General features: G+C 52.1%; 7 protein-coding genes across 7 annotated transcripts; 3 read left to right on the top strand and 4 right to left on the bottom strand.

Annotated features, from left to right (window-relative positions):
• Positions 1–431: 431 nt before the first annotated feature.
• On the bottom strand, positions 432–2442 carry PODANS_7_1540 (uncharacterized protein; the record flags this gene model as incomplete). Its single annotated transcript, XM_001905361.1, has 2 exons — positions 432–778; positions 846–2442. 2 exons carry the CDS (start codon positions 2440–2442, stop codon positions 432–434), a joined length of 1944 nt encoding a protein of 647 aa, XP_001905396.1.
• A 958-nt stretch (positions 2443–3400) lies between these two features.
• PODANS_7_1550 (uncharacterized protein) lies at positions 3401–5050 on the bottom strand (the record flags this gene model as incomplete). Its single annotated transcript, XM_001905360.1, has 2 exons — positions 3401–4389; positions 4450–5050. The coding sequence occupies 2 exons, from the start codon at positions 5048–5050 to the stop codon at positions 3401–3403; spliced, it is 1590 nt and encodes a 529-aa protein (XP_001905395.1).
• Positions 5051–8520: 3470 nt separating this feature from the next.
• PODANS_7_1560 (uncharacterized protein) lies at positions 8521–9685 on the bottom strand (the record flags this gene model as incomplete). Its single annotated transcript, XM_001905359.1, has 2 exons — positions 8521–9496; positions 9552–9685. The coding sequence occupies 2 exons, from the start codon at positions 9683–9685 to the stop codon at positions 8521–8523; spliced, it is 1110 nt and encodes a 369-aa protein (XP_001905394.1).
• A 376-nt stretch (positions 9686–10061) lies between these two features.
• Positions 10062–13467, top strand: PODANS_7_1570 (uncharacterized protein; the record flags this gene model as incomplete). The annotated part of the gene is made up of 2 exons (XM_001905358.1): positions 10062–13321; positions 13389–13467. The coding sequence occupies 2 exons, from the start codon at positions 10062–10064 to the stop codon at positions 13465–13467; spliced, it is 3339 nt and encodes a 1112-aa protein (XP_001905393.1).
• A 712-nt stretch (positions 13468–14179) lies between these two features.
• PODANS_7_1580 (uncharacterized protein) lies at positions 14180–14659 on the top strand (the record flags this gene model as incomplete). Its single annotated transcript, XM_001905357.1, has 1 exon — positions 14180–14659. The coding sequence occupies one exon, from the start codon at positions 14180–14182 to the stop codon at positions 14657–14659; it is 480 nt and encodes a 159-aa protein (XP_001905392.1).
• A 1397-nt stretch (positions 14660–16056) lies between these two features.
• Positions 16057–17080, bottom strand: PODANS_7_1590 (uncharacterized protein; the record flags this gene model as incomplete). The annotated part of the gene is made up of 3 exons (XM_001905356.1): positions 16057–16179; positions 16301–16857; positions 16906–17080. 3 exons carry the CDS (start codon positions 17078–17080, stop codon positions 16057–16059), a joined length of 855 nt encoding a protein of 284 aa, XP_001905391.1.
• A 956-nt stretch (positions 17081–18036) lies between these two features.
• On the top strand, positions 18037–18282 carry PODANS_7_1600 (uncharacterized protein; the record flags this gene model as incomplete). Its single annotated transcript, XM_001905355.1, has 1 exon — positions 18037–18282. The coding sequence occupies one exon, from the start codon at positions 18037–18039 to the stop codon at positions 18280–18282; it is 246 nt and encodes an 81-aa protein (XP_001905390.1).
• Positions 18283–19646: the final 1364 nt, after the last annotated feature.

Genomic DNA, 19646 nt, shown 5'->3' with positions numbered 1-19646 from the left:
CTGGAGGTGTCAACGAGAACGCGCTCTTGGCTGCTTTTGGCCCATCCGAATCAAGACCTGATCACATGGGTCTGGCAATGGAATGTATGGGAAGGCCCATTACTGGTTAGCTACAACAGAGGAGTGTACTCCTTCCAAAAGGGTCGTCAAAGGGACCTTCAGAGATTGCGGCTTGGTGCGAGCCACCGTTTCGTCTGAAGAATAATGACAACTATAAAGGCAAAAGAAGAAAAGACACGAATATATTTAAAAAAACAAATGTAAAACCAAGATGAAAAGTCACCCATCACATGGGGCCTGCCCGAACTTCCAGCGCTCCCGAAAATGCTCGATTTCGCTGCATCGTCCCCGGTATTCTATCTGTTCTCAACAAAACAATCAAGGGTGCTGATGTACAGCCCTAGTGGCGAGGGGACTTTCAAACAGACAGATCATGCGTCGGCCATCACCTCAGCTCCTTTACTCTCCTCTGTTGCTGTTTGTGGAAGGGGGGCAGTACCCTCGTCTCCCTGTTTGGCCATCAAAGGCTGAGACGGATCATACCCAACACTCTTGACGATCCCCAGACCTTTTGTTCTCCCCTCGCGGAAAAGTAACCGATCTCCCGGCGCAAGATACTCGGGCCGTTGCACAAAGCGAAACGCGACTGTAGCTCGGTCACCAGTTCGTATAAAGGGCCGATCAACGTCAATGATGGCACAAGTTTGCGAAACAGGTCCGACATGCAACATGGCCTGGTACTTGGTTTTGATCGTCGTGGCGTGTGACAGGATGAGGACTAGACTGATTTAGCACGAGAGTCCGACATCTTCCTAGGTACCGCGGGGGTTGGATATGTGGCTTACCTTCAGCAACAAACTCGCGATAGACTTTTGGGGGGGCGCCGTCCAACTTGGCGAGAACAACCATCCCTTTCCGCACATCCTTGCGTCGTATTCTACGAAGGGCAAATGAGGCGGACTGGCCGGCGGATGCCATGGGGACACCAATTCTTTTCCTCTCGATCGAACGGATAGATGTCTGGGTAAACCGACCCAGGGAGTCCGGCCCTATTTGTACATCGTCGCCTGCGTGGATGACGCCGGACTTCACGATACCACTCACTACCGTTCCGACGTGCGGCACACTGAAGGTGTCATTGACGTGGAACTCGAATGGAGCCTCGGCGTCGTAGCGGCCGTGGTGTGGCAGAATGTTAAGAAAGGATCGGACCAGGTCGAGGTTCTCACCCGTTACATTGGAGACCTGGAAGATAGGGCAGATACGCTGGCTCACAAACTGGGTGGCCGTGTTGATGCACTCTTCCCGGTTCTTGATGAATATTGGTATTTTCCGGGCCCCCGGGCTCTTTAGTATCCTGGTGATCTGGTTGACCGTCTGTTCCAGAATCTGTGGCGGACAGATGTCTATCTTGGTGATGACAACCATCACGGGCACGTTCAGGGCAAGGGCAATGCCAAGATGTTCTTTGCTCATGCCGATCAGCCCATTGTTCGCTGCCACCATCAGGAGGCAGTAGTTTGGGCTGCTAGACAACAGTCCAAAGACCGTGGTGCGAAGATAACGTTCATGACCAGCCAGATCGCTAAAAGTGATTACTTTGGCGCTGCGTTTTCCAATCTCCTCCCACGATAGCTTGCGGCCTGGCGTGTCGGACACTACAACATCGCCCTTGGTATCGAACCCCATAATTTCCATGCCGACAGACGATGTCCGCCCTGTCTCGATTTCGTGCTTGTGCCGGAACAGGTTGACTCGCGCCTTGCCCCTTCCATCGTCAAGATCGCCTTTGACCAGCACGCCCAGCATGGAGCTTTTCCCGGCGTCAACATTTCCCACCACTGCTATCCTGGTCTCGATGACCTCCTCGACGGTGGAAGGAGCCTGTCGTACCATCACTTTGCCGCTGCAATCCTTGTCTTTGGTGGGAGCTCCATCCAGCTCCCCGCCCACGTTCTTGGTTAACAAGAGCTGACAGTCTGCCGCGAGCTTCTTTGCGGCGTCGATGACGCGTTTGTATGCCGTGTCCCATTCATCTCGTGTAAGCTTCATGCTGTCGCCATTGTCCTCCACGCCCACATCAAACACGGTCTCGCCATGGCCCTCCAGTAACCGTTTCTGTATGATCTCGGAGAGCCCCTCCAGGGCGTCCGTGCTGCTTTCCGGAGACAGTAGAAACTCTCGTAACCTCACGCGCGGCGCTGGGTCAGAAAGGTCGAGGCTGTCGAGAATGTCATCGAGCTCGTCATGGTGCTCATGGTCGGCGTCGGCCTGGGCACTCTTGGCTGTGGCAGAATGGTGGGCAGCACTGCTGGTCGCGGGTGCTCTGGAAAGCGGAAAACGTAGCGCTTGTTGCTGTTCGACATACTCGGCGAAGTCGCTGAGGGCTGCTTCTCCTTTCCGCTTCTCGTGCGGCAACTGTTTTGCAGATTTGCTGTTCATGATTGTGGCGGGGTACTCTCTTGAGCTTCTAGATGAAGGCGATGCAAACGGATGGAACACCAACAAGAAAGCAAGCTCCACCGGATGCCAACTGAGAAGAAAGAACCAGCTGGGTCAGTGCAGTACCAAAGACAGCTGCTGTTGGCTATTTATGCAAGAAGACGCGAGGAGGGATGTAAGTCGAGAGGGAAACAATGAGTCCAAGATGCTGGAATGTAGGCCTAGGTTCGCCGGTTGAGTCGAAGCTCCGTCGAGTCACCACCAATCGAACCTGAGCTAACGGCAGGTGAGTAAACGTCCATGAAGGGTTAGGTGACTTATCGATAGGCCAACTTCCCCACCACCATCTCCCCGCAAACTGGAAGTACCTACATGGTTTTGACATCATCCTGATTCTATTCCCAGGGCAGCTCTAATATAGATCAATTTTGGAAAAAAAGCAAAAGAAGAGCAATAGACTCTTTTATGTTTGTGTTGTTTTCATTGTGGGAGTATGTACAATATATATATACCTTTGTTCCCACTCTCTCGATCATGGCCATGAATCATGACAGATGCAGACCCTTCCCCTTTTTCAATTTCCTTGCCTCCAAACGCCCTTTTCTTGAATGCTCCAGCCGAGGAGATGCCAGACCCTTTGAAAACGCAACAACTCTTGCTCTATAGACACCAAACTGACCGATTGCTCTCACCCTCGCTCCTCCTTCCTTTTTTTGAGTCCCTGAAACAAGTCCAAACAGAAAAAAACGCCCAAATTGCAAGATTGTAGATAGAACTGCCATGCGCGCTGCTGACGCTGTTCCCGGGGGTATAATGCAAACAAAACAAATAAACGCCGCTGTCAAGCCCATTGCCCGCCGTCTCCCTTTTCGAAAATGCACGCTTGTTGACCATAGGGTGGAGGTTTCCCACCAGTCTGACTGCAGTGGAACGTCCGGGCCCAGCTGAAAGGGGCTTTTCACCTCCCTTCAGAACTTGCCCTCCGATGACCGCGAGAGCTTCCTCCTTCCTCTTCCACCACCAACCTGTGCACCGGGCCCGCTGTCAGAGCGCCATCCAGTGGCTCAATCATCTCGGCAATTGACGCGTCGCTGTGCAGATTGGTTTCTTGAGAATAGGCGGGCGGGCTGGGGGGCACATCTTGATAAATAGGCGGGGCTTCGTTATCCCAGCTGATCCCAATGCCCCCGCGCTCCGTCAAAATGGTGCCGAAATGCATGCGCAGGATGCGTCCAACCCCGGTGTGAGTGACCAGAGAGGGCTTGTTCACTGGCGCCCATTCCTGAGAGACCACCATCTCCACCATCAGCTGGTGACTCACCTCGGTCCCATCCTGGCTCTTGGTATCACAGGCAGACCTGGCGTGCTTCCCTAGGCTGTACTCCAGCTCGAGCTCCACCTTGGCGTCATTGGCGCTGGTATAGTCACTTTTCCAGCCCGAGAACAGCGTCTTTTCACCAATGATCCGCGTGTCGCTACGAACGATGCCTTTCTTGGGCTGCGCACCCTCCTCACTATCTCCCAATCTGGGACTGTGCCGACCGCATGCCGGTGCTACCGTCTTGATCGTTTCCTCCAGTCGCCACGTGAGCTTCTTGAGTTTCCAGTACTCTATCGTGTTCACCCTTGGATTGAGCTTAGAGATTCCATCCAGTCGAAGTGCCAGAGTGTAGCTTCCAATCGGGTGTATGACGTGAGGGTAGTGCGCACTGGCCTTGATGTTGGTGGGGGGGAACACTCGGACGGAGTGATGTGGTATCTCGGATGCTGGGAGACTGCGTTTGACATCGAGCACCTTTTCGAGCCTGATGGGCGGTACCGGGGTGATACCGTTGCTCCTGGGAATGGCTTCGGCTTTGAACTCGTATGAGATCGAGACGAGAGGAGTTTCCATGCTGGCAGGTAAATGGCCCTCCATGAGCACAGAGAATGGGAACGAATGTTGGCCTAATGTGACACGGTGTCAGCTTATGAGATTTGCAAGGCCACCTCTCAAACATCACCTACCTCTCATCATCACCAAGGGGTGCTCGAGCATAGACCACTTTTTGATCTCGGTACACTGACTGGTGCACTCGGCACAGTGGTTGGCAAAAGGCTTCTTTTGCGATACCCGGATAGTGAGCGTCGCTGTAAACGATTCGATCTCCAGGGCCTCATCCTTGATGTGGAGAAAGAGCTGCCCGGATAGCAGAGCGCCGGTGCTGTTCTCGGCATTCCCGTACATGACGATGGGCGGAGACTCGAGCTTCCAGTCCAGCGAGGCGGGGGTGTGTACATGGCTCTCCTTGTTGGACCGCCCAAAATGCATGCCGGGGAACGAGAGCCGGTGGTGGTGCCCATGTTCCTTTTCTTTGTGTGAATCCGAGGTAAAACTGCTGGTCCGGGAGTCGCCCATCTTCAAGCGTGGAACGTAGGGCGGAGCATGGGAATCGTCAAGCTCCTCTTCAGATGTATAAGCCACTAGCTCTGAGCCCGTACTTCTTCCGCTGCCGGGTGGGGAGGCCCGTCTCCGGGAACCCGAGGATGACTTTTTGGTGAAATTCGAAACTTGGTGCTCCAGGGAATGGGTCGACGACCGGAAAAAGTTGGCTACCCGGTGTGGCATGTTGGCTGTTCTATTATTGATTTCCAAGTTAGGGAAGCCCCTGCCAATGGCGGGGTGGGCTCGGGGCAGGCACGGGGCTACTACCGGCTGCAGGCGGCCTGCTGCTGGATGCGCCGCTTCTGCTGAGGCCTAGAAAGGCCTAGAGAATGCGGGGAAGGTGTCACGGGAGGATAGGTAGCTTGAGCGCTCCGCAGTGTGTGTGTCAGAGCTGCCGTGTCACCTGCGAAAGCCAAAACTGCTGAAAGTGGTCCAGTTGCTAGGTGTTGAGGTGGCGCCCTTGGTTTTCGTGGAAAATCCTCGTTGCGGTGGTTTTCCCTGTCCCCAATATCCATGAAATGTCACCAAGAGGTAGTTCGCCTTCTTCTGATTCGATTCGATTATCCTTCGACGCGTGGTATTTAATCGAGTGCCCGTGGCTCGTTTCTTTGACTGGAAAGTGAAGATGGGGCCACCCAGTGTTGGGATCTGAGGGTGTGAAGATGCGAATAACAGCGTGGAGATGGGTGGTGGGATAACGTCTATGGTTTGAAAGAGCACGGCTATAAGTCTACCAACAATTCCTCAGAGGTCTGACGCAAGAGTAGGATGCAGGCTCGTCAGAGTATTTGTATGTCCTTGAGGACCAGTCCGGCCTTTTCCATCAAGTAATTATGTGTAATAGATGGCCAGGGCTTAAAGGGTTCCACCTGGACAGCCCACCACCGACCGAGCGAGCGGCAGGGCCGCGAACAAAACTGACCAGCTGGACCTTGTTGCTCCGCCATCGATCGATCCCCTTTGTTGTGTGAACCTTGTAGTCCACTTCCGGTCCACATCGTCTTGACAGCATGAGTCCAGGAAAGGCTTCTCATCATTGCGCAGCCAGGGTAGCACTTGTTTTGATGCTGTGTGCCCCGGCGGTTCTGAGTGCTTGATGAGTTTTGACGGTGACGTAGGCTCACATAGGTTGGGTGGAAAAATACTTGCACAAAGACAGACAGTGGTTCGTACCAAGCATCGATCTGGAGCACCCCTTACACTACCTCTTCCATGTGCAGGGCGGATCTTCACCTGGTCGATCCCGCATGTCAGTTCACTCCACTGCCCGGGCCAGTCAGCACCACAGTCGGTATCCATACCGAGTCCTCGCCGAAGCCGAGATCAGTGCTGAGTGAGACATCCGGAAAGCAAATGTCAGTGCTCCGAGCTTACCGAAGAGCCCCATCTCTCCAGGGAATAATGAGGACAATGGCAACCGCATGTTCCAGGTCTGCGATCTGCCGTCGTTCCTTTCTTCCAACTTGCAAGTGAGTGGTGGACTGGGGCTGGAGGCACGCTTTTCAGGTCACGGGCTAATGCTGAAAGCCAACCTACTAGTCACAAGGCTTGCATGAGCTCACAAACTGGATGCCAGCTTTCAAGCTTCAAGCTCTTTGGGCTCCGCTGGAGACACTGTCAAGGCAAAATCCAGGGTCACCTGGTGACCCAGTGACCTCTTCCCAAAGTCCTGGGGCTCCACCTCGAGGGAAAATTTTGTGTGCGGCAAAGGTTCTGTTCCATGGAATTGGCTTTGTTTGCCCCATATTCCAAGCTTGCACCGAGTGCTTGGAAAGCGGCCGAAGAAGCCAAGCTCGAGTCGAACATTGGTCCCCCTTTCCTTTGTCCACTGCAAACTTCTCGCTGCTCCCCTGCAAGCTGACGTTTGTTGTGCAAAGAGACTGAAAAACAAGAGTTGTGCGGGAACCCCTCGCCTGGATGGTATTAATTTTCCCCGCCATTTCTGCTTCTGCGCTAAGATCCAGCCCTATGACGCGATGCTCAGATATCTCTAAAATATTCGACAGTGCGCATATCGTATCTACGCTCGGTACTGGTTATCCGTAAAAATAAATAACACAGGCCCTCAGAGTACCGCGTGACATAAATCATCCAAAAGTCTTCCAAAACCACGTGTCTCTGCCAACTTCAGACTTCCTCGGAGATGGCATGTTCTGTCGGGCGTTGTGCGTTGCATCGAGCAGTCTGGGTGAGAGCCTCATGTGCCACCTGATGCCCAGATGCACCAGGTGCAGTTCCAGTTAGGTAATTCCAGGAACCTCCCAGCCAAACGATCTTTTAACCTGCAGGCCAACTCGGGCGGTTTACTGATGGTGTGTAAACGGAAACCTTGTCAAAGATGTCATTGGCCAATTCGTCAACTCCAGCAACAAAACGCCATCAGGCTGTATTCTGAGCACCAGGGCACCAGGGCTTCAGGCGGCCTGCGATGGGACGTTTGAGGGAAAAAACTGGGGAAAAAACACAGTCATAATTCATGTGTTTGAGGCACCGGAAATCGCTGGGGTCGGACAAACTGGCTTTAGGACGGCCGAGTCCGTGATGTCGGAAGGAGCCGACATTTTATCCCTTTGGCTGGGCAAAAAGTCCAATTTCGGTGGGGCTGCTCTGCCACAAAATAAGCATGTAAGTGACAGCGAATTATAGCACCACACCCGCTAAGGGTCCCTATAAGTATAGTGCTTTTCAGGTACTATTTCTTTTTTCTTAGCGCTTATTTAGCGGTTGTAGAATAGTTCGCTTAGAGATTGCTCTCCTATTGGTTCAAAAGTGGCCCCACCGAAATGGGACCTTTTTACCAGCCAAAGGGATGCGGGGCACCGGGCCGAAACTCTCTCGGAAGTGGCACCCGCTACGGGGCCCCGCCGACCCGGGGGTTTTTCCCCCGGACACTTGGGTCATTGACGGTCTCGCCAAAATAAAACTATCGAGTAAGTATCGAGCAAACATTGAGAGCGCATCGTGGCCTAGACTCTCGACGATCCTCGGCTTTCAAAAGCTTCATCCCATATGCGAGTCCTGGGTCAGTGGCACTGTGGCTAACCTACTGGCTTTGCAAAATGCAAGGCAACAACTTGCAAGATAATTGATATAACAGGATTCAGTGGCAGTGTGGCTCAATCTTTGTTATGTTGAGGACGTAAATACGCATCAATCCTCGCTCTGGGACTTCCTTCCTTGATCCATGGCTAGCTAGCGCCCTGTCAACGGATATGTCCCTGGATTCCCTGGATCCCTTGGGTCGAGAACGAAAGGACTCGACCATGTACCTGGTTCCGTTGACTTTCAACTGCGGAATGTGGAGTCTGGCAAGCAAAAATTCTCTGATGCTCTCGCTGTGTTTCCCATCATGGTGGATTCTAGTCTCGGCTACAGCCGCTTATTGAAGGCGCGAGAACGACGGCTCAGCATCACACCTTGGGAGAGGGTCGAAAACCAGCGTACCACGATGAGGCTGGTAATACTAGAATTCTCCAGAGCCTGAGACAACACCGTGATGGTCCAACACTCATCAAACCAAAATAAAAAACGAATGCTTCATGAACATCGGCGCCCCTGGTTTGGCTCTAATGTAGAACAATTGAGTTCACCATTTGGATTCAAGGCAAACAGAGATATCTAACATCATCTAAACAACTGCTCGTGACAGATCATCAAATTTGCTCATGCCTAAGCGCCTGCCATAACGACCAGGGAAGCTTCCAACTTTTCTTTACCTTGAAGGGGTCAAAGTTGGCGTTTTCCAAACGCTTCAGATAATCCCCGGCTGCAACAGCCTCCAGCAACACACCAAACCCACGCTTGATATCGGAACCAGCAGTCTCGACGTTGTGTGCAGCAGATGAATACACATGTTCGGCTTCACCTTCGTGTTCATAGTCGTGATCAGGCCCTTTTCCCAACCTCAGGTTCTTGAGCATCTCCCGGGCTGTAATAAGATGATCATTGGCACGCGTGGCGACGTGGAAAACAGCATCCTGAAGTCCCTCAGCGTTAGGACCCATTCGAAAGACATCTTCCTCTTTCAAGCCCGCATCCGCCATGACATCCAGGGGAAGCAGAAGCGCCGGGCTTCGGGTGCTCCTGAGATTGGCCCCTGAGGGAACCTGGATGGGCGTTGAAGGTGCCGCGAGCACTGGAATTCCCCGTAGTGTCGCGACAATGCCGCAAGCTTTGCCAATATGGCTGGCGAGGTGATCCATGTGGACAGACCGCATGGGCATGAAAGCCAGCGTCATGTACATCAAGGTCGCGTAGGTGTTCTCGGAATAGTCCTCCAGAGCGGCCAAACTGACGAAGGGCCTGTTCTCCATGTGCCGTTCCCTTGTTTTGAGAAACCTCAGCAGCCAGAATTTGAGAGAGCTGGCACTTCCATCCCCAGCCCTGGATTTCAATTGCGCAATAGCACTGTGCAACAAGATGGCGATAGGTTCTCGAGGCGGGCTTCCAGCAAAGACCCTCTCGATTGTGTCACGCCAGAACTGGATGCGCAGTCGGCCGATGGTGGGGTTGGAGACGGTTTCGGGAAGCCGAGCAAGCTCGAGATTGAGTGTCCGGAGCGCATGGTATGCATCGTTTGCTGACCGCGGAACAAACTGCCGTATCATGTAGGTCTCATAATCGCTATGTCTGCAAAGGGGCGTCAGCCTCTTATTTGCCTCGTAGGTGGTGGATGGAGACGTACTTGAGCTGGTTTAGACAGTAGTCGCGGGACTGAGTCACATCGGCATCTGTGACAATGCCGCGACGGCATTCTCGAACCCATCGGGGGGCCGTCCACTTCAGGCCATGGCCAGCAGTTCGAATCGACCGATACATAGATAGTGTTCGTGAGGTGCCCTAGCGCAGTAGCTCCTTCCTGCAAGTCAAAGTCAAAACCCTTTCCATTCTGTTGCGGCGTTTTGGGTGAGGAACAGCAAACATACTGTGTACCTTGGGGATCAAAGCGATGGCCATTTTCGCCAATTGCAACGGATCGCTAGGAATAATCGTCTTTGAACTTCAATGACGAAATAGCGGGTCCTGACCGTTAAATTAACTAGCAACACGGTCACCCGATTTTGTGGATCAGCAACGCCAAAATTCGCGGTCCCGTTGACTCGGCGCGTCTTCCACATGCAACCATGCAACGTTAAAGACCACGGATACGTACCGCCACCATCCTCTTGCTCAGCGACACCCACCTGCTTTCAATATGGACTTTGCCGACTCAGACGAACCCCCAAGCAAAAGACGCCGCTTCTTTTCCGGCGCACAACCTCAAGAAGAACATGCGACTCAATATGCGAACCTCTCGTCCCCACCACCAAATGACTTCCCGAAAACTGCTGCTACTTCCGACATGAATCCCGCCGTGATAGCTTTTGACCAACCTACCTTCGAGAGCTTCGTTGGCGAGACCGTCAGCCCCGACATCATCACCATCCTCAAAGAACATTGCGGGGACAATATCGAGCGGGCAATCAACCTCTATCTTGACGGCACCTGGAGGACCCTGAAAAGGAAGGCCCCGCCAACTACCACGATGCGACCCGGCCCCAAGTCCCCCACACAAAGCAACAGAGCCAGTCCGAAGGTGCCTCACCAAGCGCCAGGCACGTTCCACTCGATGCCTGAATCACGCTATATCGGCGCCTTTGGTGCCGAAGGCTGGGCAACACGAAGTGGCGCTGGTCTTGTGAAGCATGGAGATATCGTCATGATTGAACGTCATAAGATCCAGCCTCCCAAGACCAAAGTACAATCCAAGCTCACGGCCGCTACTGCGAGGAGGAACGATGTGATTGTCCGCTTCTCTGATAGGACTGGTCGAGAGATCGGCCGTCTGGCAAAAGAAACCGCTGATTGGGTCTCGACTTTGATAGACCAAAAGATATGCAAATTCGAGGGCATATGTGTATATGCTCCTGACCGGCTTCGGACAAACGACACTGTTTATCTCCAGCTCAGATGTTCGCTCTTGCGGTCTTGTTTTCTTGGAAGGGGGTTCCAAGTCGCCGATAACAGAGATGCCAGTCCGTTCGATCAAGGCGAGTCGACAGAGGAAAAGAGTTTGCGGCTGCGGCAGGTAGCTCTCGTCAGGCTCTTCCAGGAGATCAACCTGGTCCCAACCCGAGCCAATTCTGCCGCCGCCAAACATCGACGTCAAGAACTACTTCAGGCGGCCGAAATGGAGGATAAGAAAGAAAAGGAAAAACCAACAACCCGGTCAGAGTCTCAGGACAATCCATCCTCTTCTCCGAACTCTGACGAGAACGAAGATGGGCAAGAACTTGAGCAAGACCAGCTTGACGCGCTCTACAAGAAAGCCCAGTCATTCGACTTCAATACGCCCGAGGCCGAGCCAGCTGATACCTTTGCCATGACTCTTCGTCCCTATCAAAAACAGTCTCTGTATTGGATGATGGCGAAGGAAAAGGACCAGCAAAACAAGGAGCATGAGGAGTCTATGCATCCTCTTTGGGAAGAGTACACCTGGCCTCTGAAGGACTACGATGATAAGGACCTGCCCCAGGTCCCCGATCAACCTGCATTTTATATCAACCCATACTCGGGAGATTTATCTTTAGAATTCCCACGTCAAGAACAGCACTGTCTGGGGGGTATTCTGGCTGATGAAATGGGGTTGGGAAAAACGATCCAAATGCTCAGCCTGATTCATTCGCATAGGTCCGATGTGGCAGTGAAAGCACGGCAGTCTCCTCCTCACCCAGTTGGCTTTGTTAATAAGCTTCCCCGTCTGTCCGTCATCAATGGCGCAAGTATCGCAGCCAACGCCCCATGTACGACCCTGGTTGTCGCGCCAATGTCCCTGCTGGCCCAGTGGCAAAGTGAAGCCGAGAAGGCTTCAAAGGAGGGCACCCTGAAGTCCATGGTCTACTATGGAGCCGAGAAAAATGCTGATCTCTTGACCTTATGCTCTGAAGCCAACGCCGAAAATGCTCCGGATCTAATCATCACCAGCTATGGTGTGGTGTTGTCGGAATTCACTCAGATTGCATCAAAAGGTGGTGACAGGGCGACCACTCGTGGTCTCTTTTCACTCAACTTCTTCCGGGTTATCTTGGACGAGGCACACAATATCAAGAATCGACAGGCCAAGACTTCAAGGGCTTGTTATGAAATTACGGCGGAGCACAGATGGGCGCTGACAGGCACCCCGATTGTGAACAAGCTAGAGGACCTATTCAGCCTCGTCCGGTTTCTGCGGGTGGAGCCCTGGAATAACTTTTCTTTTTGGCGTACGTTCATCACGGTGCCATTTGAATCCAAAGATTTTGTGCGGGCCTTGGATGTTGTCCAGACGGTCTTAGAACCCTTGGTGATGAGGCGGACGAAGGACATGAAGACTCCCGACGGTTTACCACTGGTTCCACTTCCGCCGAAACACGTCGAAATTGTCGACATCGAGCTTTCCAAGGCTGAGCGCGACGTGTACGAGTATGTCTTCACCAGGGCCAAGCGCACATTCAATGCCAATGTGGAGGCAGGCACTGTGATGAAGGCTTTTACCAGCATCTTTGCCCAGATTTTACGTCTTAGACAATCCTGTTGTCACCCTGTCCTCGTTCGCCATCTCAGTGCCAACGCAGATGACGAAGAAGCTGCTGCCGCTGCAGACGCGGCTGCTGGATTGGCAGACGATATGGATCTCCAGGCCCTCATCGAACGCTTTACAGCGACGACAGATGATGCCGCCGACTCCAACGCTTTCGGCGCCCATGTGCTGAACCAGATCCGAGACGAGGCGTCCAACGAGTGTCCCATTTGCGCCGAGGAACCGATCATTGACCAAACCGTAACTGGGTGTTGGCATTCCGCTTGCAAAAAGTGCTTGCTTGACTATATCCAGTATCAAACAGACAAGAACGAGTTGCCAAAGTGTTTCCAGTGTCGTGAGCCTATCAACAACCGAGATTTATTCGAGGTTGTCCGTCATGATGATGATCTCGATGATGGAAGGCCTGGTGATGGGCCGCGTGTTACGCTGCAGCGCCTCGGGGTCAACAACTCTTCTGCAAAGATTGTGACACTCATCAAGAAACTACGTGAGCTGCGGAAGGGACACCCTACAATTAAGTCCGTCGTCTTCAGTCAGTTCACGTCGTTCCTTTCTCTCATCGAACCAGCTCTCACCCAAGCCAACATGCATTTCGTGCGACTGGATGGTTCAATGAGCCAAAAGGCCCGGGCCGCTGTACTCGAGGAGTTCAAAGAGTCCAAACGATTTACCGTGCTCTTGCTCAGTCTTAAGGCAGGCGGGGTTGGACTGAACCTTACCATGGCAAAAAGGGTGTTTATGATGGACCCTTGGTGGAGTTTCGCAATCGAGGCGCAAGCTATCGACAGAGTACACCGGATGGGTCAAGAGGACGAGGTCAAGATTTACCGCTTCATTGTAAAGGGCAGCGTGGAGGAGAGGATGCTCAAGATACAAGAAAGGAAAAAGCTCATGTGAGTCTCTAGCCACCTCCAAGGCCCCTGCAATCAGTTTGCTGACATGAGTTCCCCTTATTCGTAGTGCCTCGTCCCTTGGAATGGTGTCAGACGAGGAAAAGAGGGTCCAGAGGATTGAAGACATCAGGGAGCTTCTTAGCTAGTCTTGATTGGAGGCTTATCTATCCTATACATTTTGGGCTCACGGCGCCTGTAGCTTTGTCGGTTTTGGCACACAGCTGCATCAAAAATGGCGTTGGGAACAGTAATAATATCCGATGTTCCATTATCTCAGTCCTTGTTGTTGCTCAACTAATTCAGGGGCATGACACCTACAGCGCGGAACTTCCAAGAATGCTGCCGGATTAATCATGAACCAGGCCGTCACGACTCTCATCTCAAGCACCATCCCCGGATCCATCACTGTCATCGAGGAATGAGGAACGGTCAGGTAGGGTCGGAATCAGGCTGGTACACTGACCGGGCCTCCTGTTCTGGTGCCAGCAGGATGGAGTGGCACTGACTCAACGACGCTAAAGCGGTCGGCGTGTCAAGCGGTGACCTCGTCGATCCCGGTAGCTTTCAGCCAAGCGTGAACGACTCTGTTCACTCAAGCGGCACCTCCGTTTAATCTGGCTCCGATACGAAACTGCGCAATATAAGTAAGTTATCATGCCAACCCGAACATGGTGGGAATATCCACCAACCACGCTCCTTCTCCGCAGTCAGATTTCGCTGTTCAGACCACACACTCTTTCCAAATCATACTACAAATCACTTCGCACACAATCATTACAACTTTGAAACTGTCCGCTTCAGCCACTCACACACTACAATAACTGCCCCCATACACTCTTTCCAAACTAAATCACCAGAATGAGGACCTCCGCTGTTTCCTTGGCCGTGTTCATTGTTGGTGCTCTCGCCAGCCCTATCAACATGGACATGGCCCATGCCGAGCAGCAAGTTGAGGTGCCCGCTGCTCTCAAGATCCAGCTCCGGGACACGGAGTGTGCCACCAAACGCAATGGAGACGAAAATGAATACAACCGCCACGGACACATGACGTACTACGAAGTCGGACCTGGTGCCTGTGGTCACGACGACAGTGGCAAGGGTTATACCCACAACATCGTGGCTATTTCATCGGCACTGGTGAGCGGTCAAGGTGCCGGCGATGCTTGTGGCCGCAGGATTTCCATCAAGGGCCACGATGGCAAGAAGGTCACTGCCGTTGTCCGTGACAAGTGCCCTTCGTGCCCCCCCGGTGGGATCGATGTCAGCCCAAAGGTTTTCAAGGAGCTTGTGGGTAGTTTGGACGTGGGGAAGACTGAAGTGTCATGGACTTTCATTTAGATAATGTAACAGCAACATTGACTGAACAGCACTCTCGTTATGTAGGTTTGTTGTGGCGGTCTGCTTTTTTTTTTTTCAATCAACGGCTCCAACTTCGATTTTACTGCAGTGTGACCCGAATGTAGAGCATGTATAATTTGGCACACAAACTGTTTGTTGGTGCAGTAAGCGTGAACATGATTTAAATATACTGAGCAATAAATTAGTAAAATAGCTGTCTACCTTGTATGTACGGTCTATGTATGTGTTTATCTAGATTGATATCAACGCTTTGGCACAATGCAATATTAGTCATGTTCATGACCCGGCGTCACTGCCCCACGACCGTTCTAGTTCTCATTCAGAACGAGAAGGCGATCATCACGGGGGATGATGCTTTCTTTCATGACTCCAGTGCCTCATCCCGCGCTAAATCATCCGCTATCACAGTCGATAGCTGCCAGCCAATGCCTGAGAATTCCGCTCCTTGCCATCCGCGAGAAAGTACCGAGGTAGGTATTTTGGCCCCCCCGCGTCCTTCGCCATCCTATTACAGCTATTACTGCAGGCCACCCGGGCAGTATCTGAGCTTGCCACACATCCTTATTACAAGCTCTCGGAATCCACGCCTTTAGCTCCTCGATCTCGGTCGAATAGGACTCATCGGGGCCACATGCTTCCACGCAACGGGGTTGCCAACCGTCGCCTCATTGTTATTCATCGTAGGCTATCGCGACATCTGCGGGTTGTAGGCGTACTGGCGGCTATCCCGATACACAGATCCAGGCTGACCGCTTTCGCGATAAGTGCTCTCCCAGTCCCCTTGGACTGTTGAACCAGCCAGACTGGTCATATGGGATGAGTGTAGCTCATCCCTCTCCGTGGTTAACCGTTCTTGTCTGATTTCAGTCGATATGAGCACATATCCAGAGCTTGGCAAAGGCCACGATACCCCGTTGCCCTGTCGAGAGTCGACGCGATGGTCATCTTGCTTGTTGGGTGTCACAGCGACACGGTGGTGCGAAGAGGCATCGAAGTTCTCGGCCAGTGTGTCGTTCTGCGAGAGGACTCTCACGGTGCCAGCCGAAGTTTCAAGGCCCTCATCACGGTTATTGCGCCGTATAAAGGTACGCATTCCCGACATAGTAGCACTTGGGATCTGGGGGAGGTCGCTGAGAGACTCCTCGTCACTATGCTGTGCCCTTTTTTCCCGCCATCGCCTCATGCGTTCGTGGAAGGAAAACAAAGCTCGCGATTTAGGGCTCGGGCCTGCCACTCCTTTCCGCTCTTCTGAATTCTTGTTCGTTTGGAATGCGAGTAAGGTGCGGAAAACAGTCAACGAGCCCATTAGCACTGCGATAGTTGCTTCCATGAACTGCCAGAAGAACTCCCACGGGATATCGATGCCCTGTGCTCCTTTAATTTTGCTGGCCCTTGTGATGGCAATACACACCATGACCAAGGACAGGCAGAGAAACATCCCAAGGGCCACCTTTTGTCGGGTCCGGATCTTTGCTTGGTAGAGAATAATGATTGGGATACTGACAATCATGAGGTCGGTGGTTGCGTCCAGGCCAGTCACGACGCCGGTCAGAGATATGTAGAGGATATTTTTTGAAGGGGAAAAACAGGAAACTACTCATGATTAGTTGATGTCTATACAAATGAACACCGCTGTTGACTGGTGGGAGTAAGAAGTATTGAGAAGAACTTACGAGCCTTAATCCCAAATTCGGAACACAGAATAAATGGCTCTGCCACAAAGAAAAGGTACGAGACGATGGTGATCCCTACTACGGCCCAGTAATAGCGTTGGACCCTTGTCTTCCAGATCAATTGCCGGAAGAAGGCGAGGAAGGAGAATTTGACGAAGAAGATTGCGGTCCATGCAAGGATGAGGAAGGTGTGAAACTGCTGTGTTGCATGATTCAGAAGGTCCATCAAGAGCTCCGAACTGATTAGAAAGGCTAGTGCAGGGTCTTTCTGGAGCGCGGCCGAGAGATAGATGCGGTCGCAGCTGTGAAGAAGCAGGCCGGTTGTCACCGTTAGGGCTGTGGCTGCCATAAACAAGAGATAATCATCCAAAGATAATCGCCTCAGCGTCTTGAGGCGGATGGCTACTCTTGCAACTACCGACAGGATGGACAAGGCAAAGAAGACGCCCACTGTGACCTGCGTTGAGATGTCAGCTTGATATGTTCTCTTTCTCTGCAGGTGCCCTCATATACTTTAAGAGTGATCTTTTTGAGACTGGCATGGTCGTCAACAATCGCATCTAGTTCTTGCTGGGAAACCATTGTACCTGGCGCTTGGGGTATCAGCAAGAGATCGCGAGTGTCGACCAGGAGGATCTGGGGGGTAAGGAGCAGATGAAGAAGTGAGGTGGAAAAGCCAGAAGAAGCTTCGCACTTCTAAACACCCGACACTTGGTGATATGCCCATTGTCTCACGCTGTGCCACTCATAAGTCTTACACCCACGTACTCATCTTGCACCCTTCGTTGCCAATCCCGCGGCCCACACCTCCAGTAGAAATGGGATATCCTACATATGCGTACACCAAAAAAGGCTAGGGGCTGGTTATTTTGGTCCACCTACGTCCACCCAAGTGGCACAGCTGGCCACGCTAGAAAGAATGGGACTAGGGTGGCCTATTCTAAGTGGTCATTATTGTGCCACAAGCGTGCCGGGTATGCGCCCAACAGACGCATGTCGACCACAAGACGCTGCAGCGATCACCATCACCAGTGACAAATGAGGGAATATTGATCACTTGCAGTAGACAAGTGAAAATGCATTTGCCCAATCTTGTCTTTGTCTCCATTCACAGTACTGGTACCCGTTCAACAACCTACCTCCCGTCGGGTGCTCTTGAAGATATGCCGCGGGTGAGATTGAATTTCATCTTGTGCAAGGCTCCAGATCACCTATATTTGTCGAGGCAAGCCGATTCTCATCGGTTCTTTTATGGGTTGCAGGTTATCAAGGGACCTCCAGTTAAGCGCTTATGGCCAGCATTGGTGGGGGGCTCAATGAGATCTGGAGGCTGTGCCGATTCTGGGCCACAAGGGCTGGGGTTTGAATTGAACTCCAATGTAACCCCGCAATCCAATCGGTATTCGGGCACCAACTCATTGCCCTGCTGGTGCTTGATGGTAGGGCTATGTGCAGACCGAGCTGGCGGTGGCACAGTCTCACCCGGCAAGACGGAGTGGCGCAAGATAACCACCCAATACGTCGGGTTTCCCGAACACAATGTTGTACAAGAAGATCCAGAAACGCTGCCTTCGTCAAGATCCTCATCAGTTACCCAACTTGTTGACTCAACCTGGTGATACCCCAAATTTACCTTGCACAAATTCGGCCCCCCCCACCACCATTCCCATCCCGTCAATTATCATGACCTTTGCTGTCGACCAGGCCGACCTCACGTGGAGCAGACTGTTGCACTCCCTCGAACGGGAGCCAGGTCCCCTACACAGCACCCACGAAGCATTTACTTTCATTATCATACTATTCTTCCCATTCGCAGTCCGATACTACGTGGAGCTGTTTATAAACCACCGCCTATATCTCGACAAAAACGCTCGACGGGCCCAATGCTCCTCCTCCAACCTTGTCATTCATCAATGTCACGACTGGTGACTTGCTTGAAGATGCGGCTTCTCCCAGAAAACTTTCGCAGGCGGAATGATTCTTCTTGACCGACTTCAGTCAACCACCTCTACCATAGCTTCCTGGCCACATTTACGTTGAAGCTATATTACCCGGCTGGTTCCAAGCATGTGACGGTGTTGGCCCTCCAACAAATGTGAGGCCAACAAGGGTCAGAAGAGATATACCAGTCATATATTCTAGCTAGATATTGCCACCCGGACCGTGTCTTCGGGGTATGAAAGGGCAAAATACCGCTGCTGTAGCTCGGAATGATAGATCCTAGAGGACCTGCTATTCCGTGCTACAAGCAACACATGAATGAGCAGTTCCAGGCTATGAGCCAAGCCTGGCAGCAAAGATACATGTAGGGACAACAAGCTAGAGTTCACGTCAACCATGACGAAGCATAGTGGGTGACAATAAGCGCGAAGAGCCTGTTGAATAAGACGGATGTGTGTATATAGAGTGGTGACTAAATGAAATTGAGAGACTTCAGAACTAGTTACGCAGAAGAGACGCGGTCTATTCTTTCCGAACCAGCTGTCAACAAATCGACAAAAGCCGGGCTCGGTGCGACGGCTTGACAAGACTCTCTGGTTTATATCGATTGTGCGGAAGACTGTGAATGTGGCCTCTCCAAACTCCTTGTCCAGTCTGCTCTGTAGTTTATCAAGAGTTTCCAAGTCGGCCGCAACGGCCATGAGGTCGCCTGAGTCAGAGAGCTTGAGTCGCGTCAGCTCAAATGCGGATATCGTGGCCTTCATTCGCTGTCTCCAGTCTCAAGCCCAACACTCAGCTCAACAACCCAACCCCGCCCTTTGTTGGATTCGGTTTTGACACTGGCACCGCGAATCGACTTGATACCCGTTACCATGAACACAGATGCTTGGTTCTTGCTCGCCTTCAAAAATTGCGACACGCGTTCAGTCTCAGGTATGACTTTGAGCTTGAGCTCATCGCTAAGCATGAAGGACGATGTCTGCAAACCCCGAATCGAGTAAGCAAGGATTGGTCTTTTGCGGTCATTGTGGAATAGATCTTCGTTCCCAAGACCAAAGAGGTTGATAAAGATACTAAAAAGTGCCGTAGGATGGTCTGGTTCGTCGCTTGTATTCATGAAGTGGGACTTCGTTACCGTAGTGGCTTCAACTGGGGAGGATGGTTTGAAGAGCGTCAGTTGGGGGTGCACTGGATCTGCAATGATGCAGGGTGTTATACTCATGAATGCGAAACGCAAGTCACGGATTGCCTCCCATGTGGTGTAACATAGTGTGACAGTAGAACAGCCGATTCTGGATTTCGTCTTCACTTCAGGCTAAATAAAGATAGGTAAGCTAGCTTAATTGCTTATT

Source organism: Podospora anserina, chromosome 7, assembly GCF_000226545.1.
Source record: "Podospora anserina S mat+ genomic DNA chromosome 7, supercontig 3".
Lineage (NCBI taxonomy): Eukaryota > Fungi > Ascomycota > Sordariomycetes > Sordariales > Podosporaceae > Podospora > Podospora anserina.
This window is presented reverse-complemented; position numbering and strand designations above follow the sequence as displayed.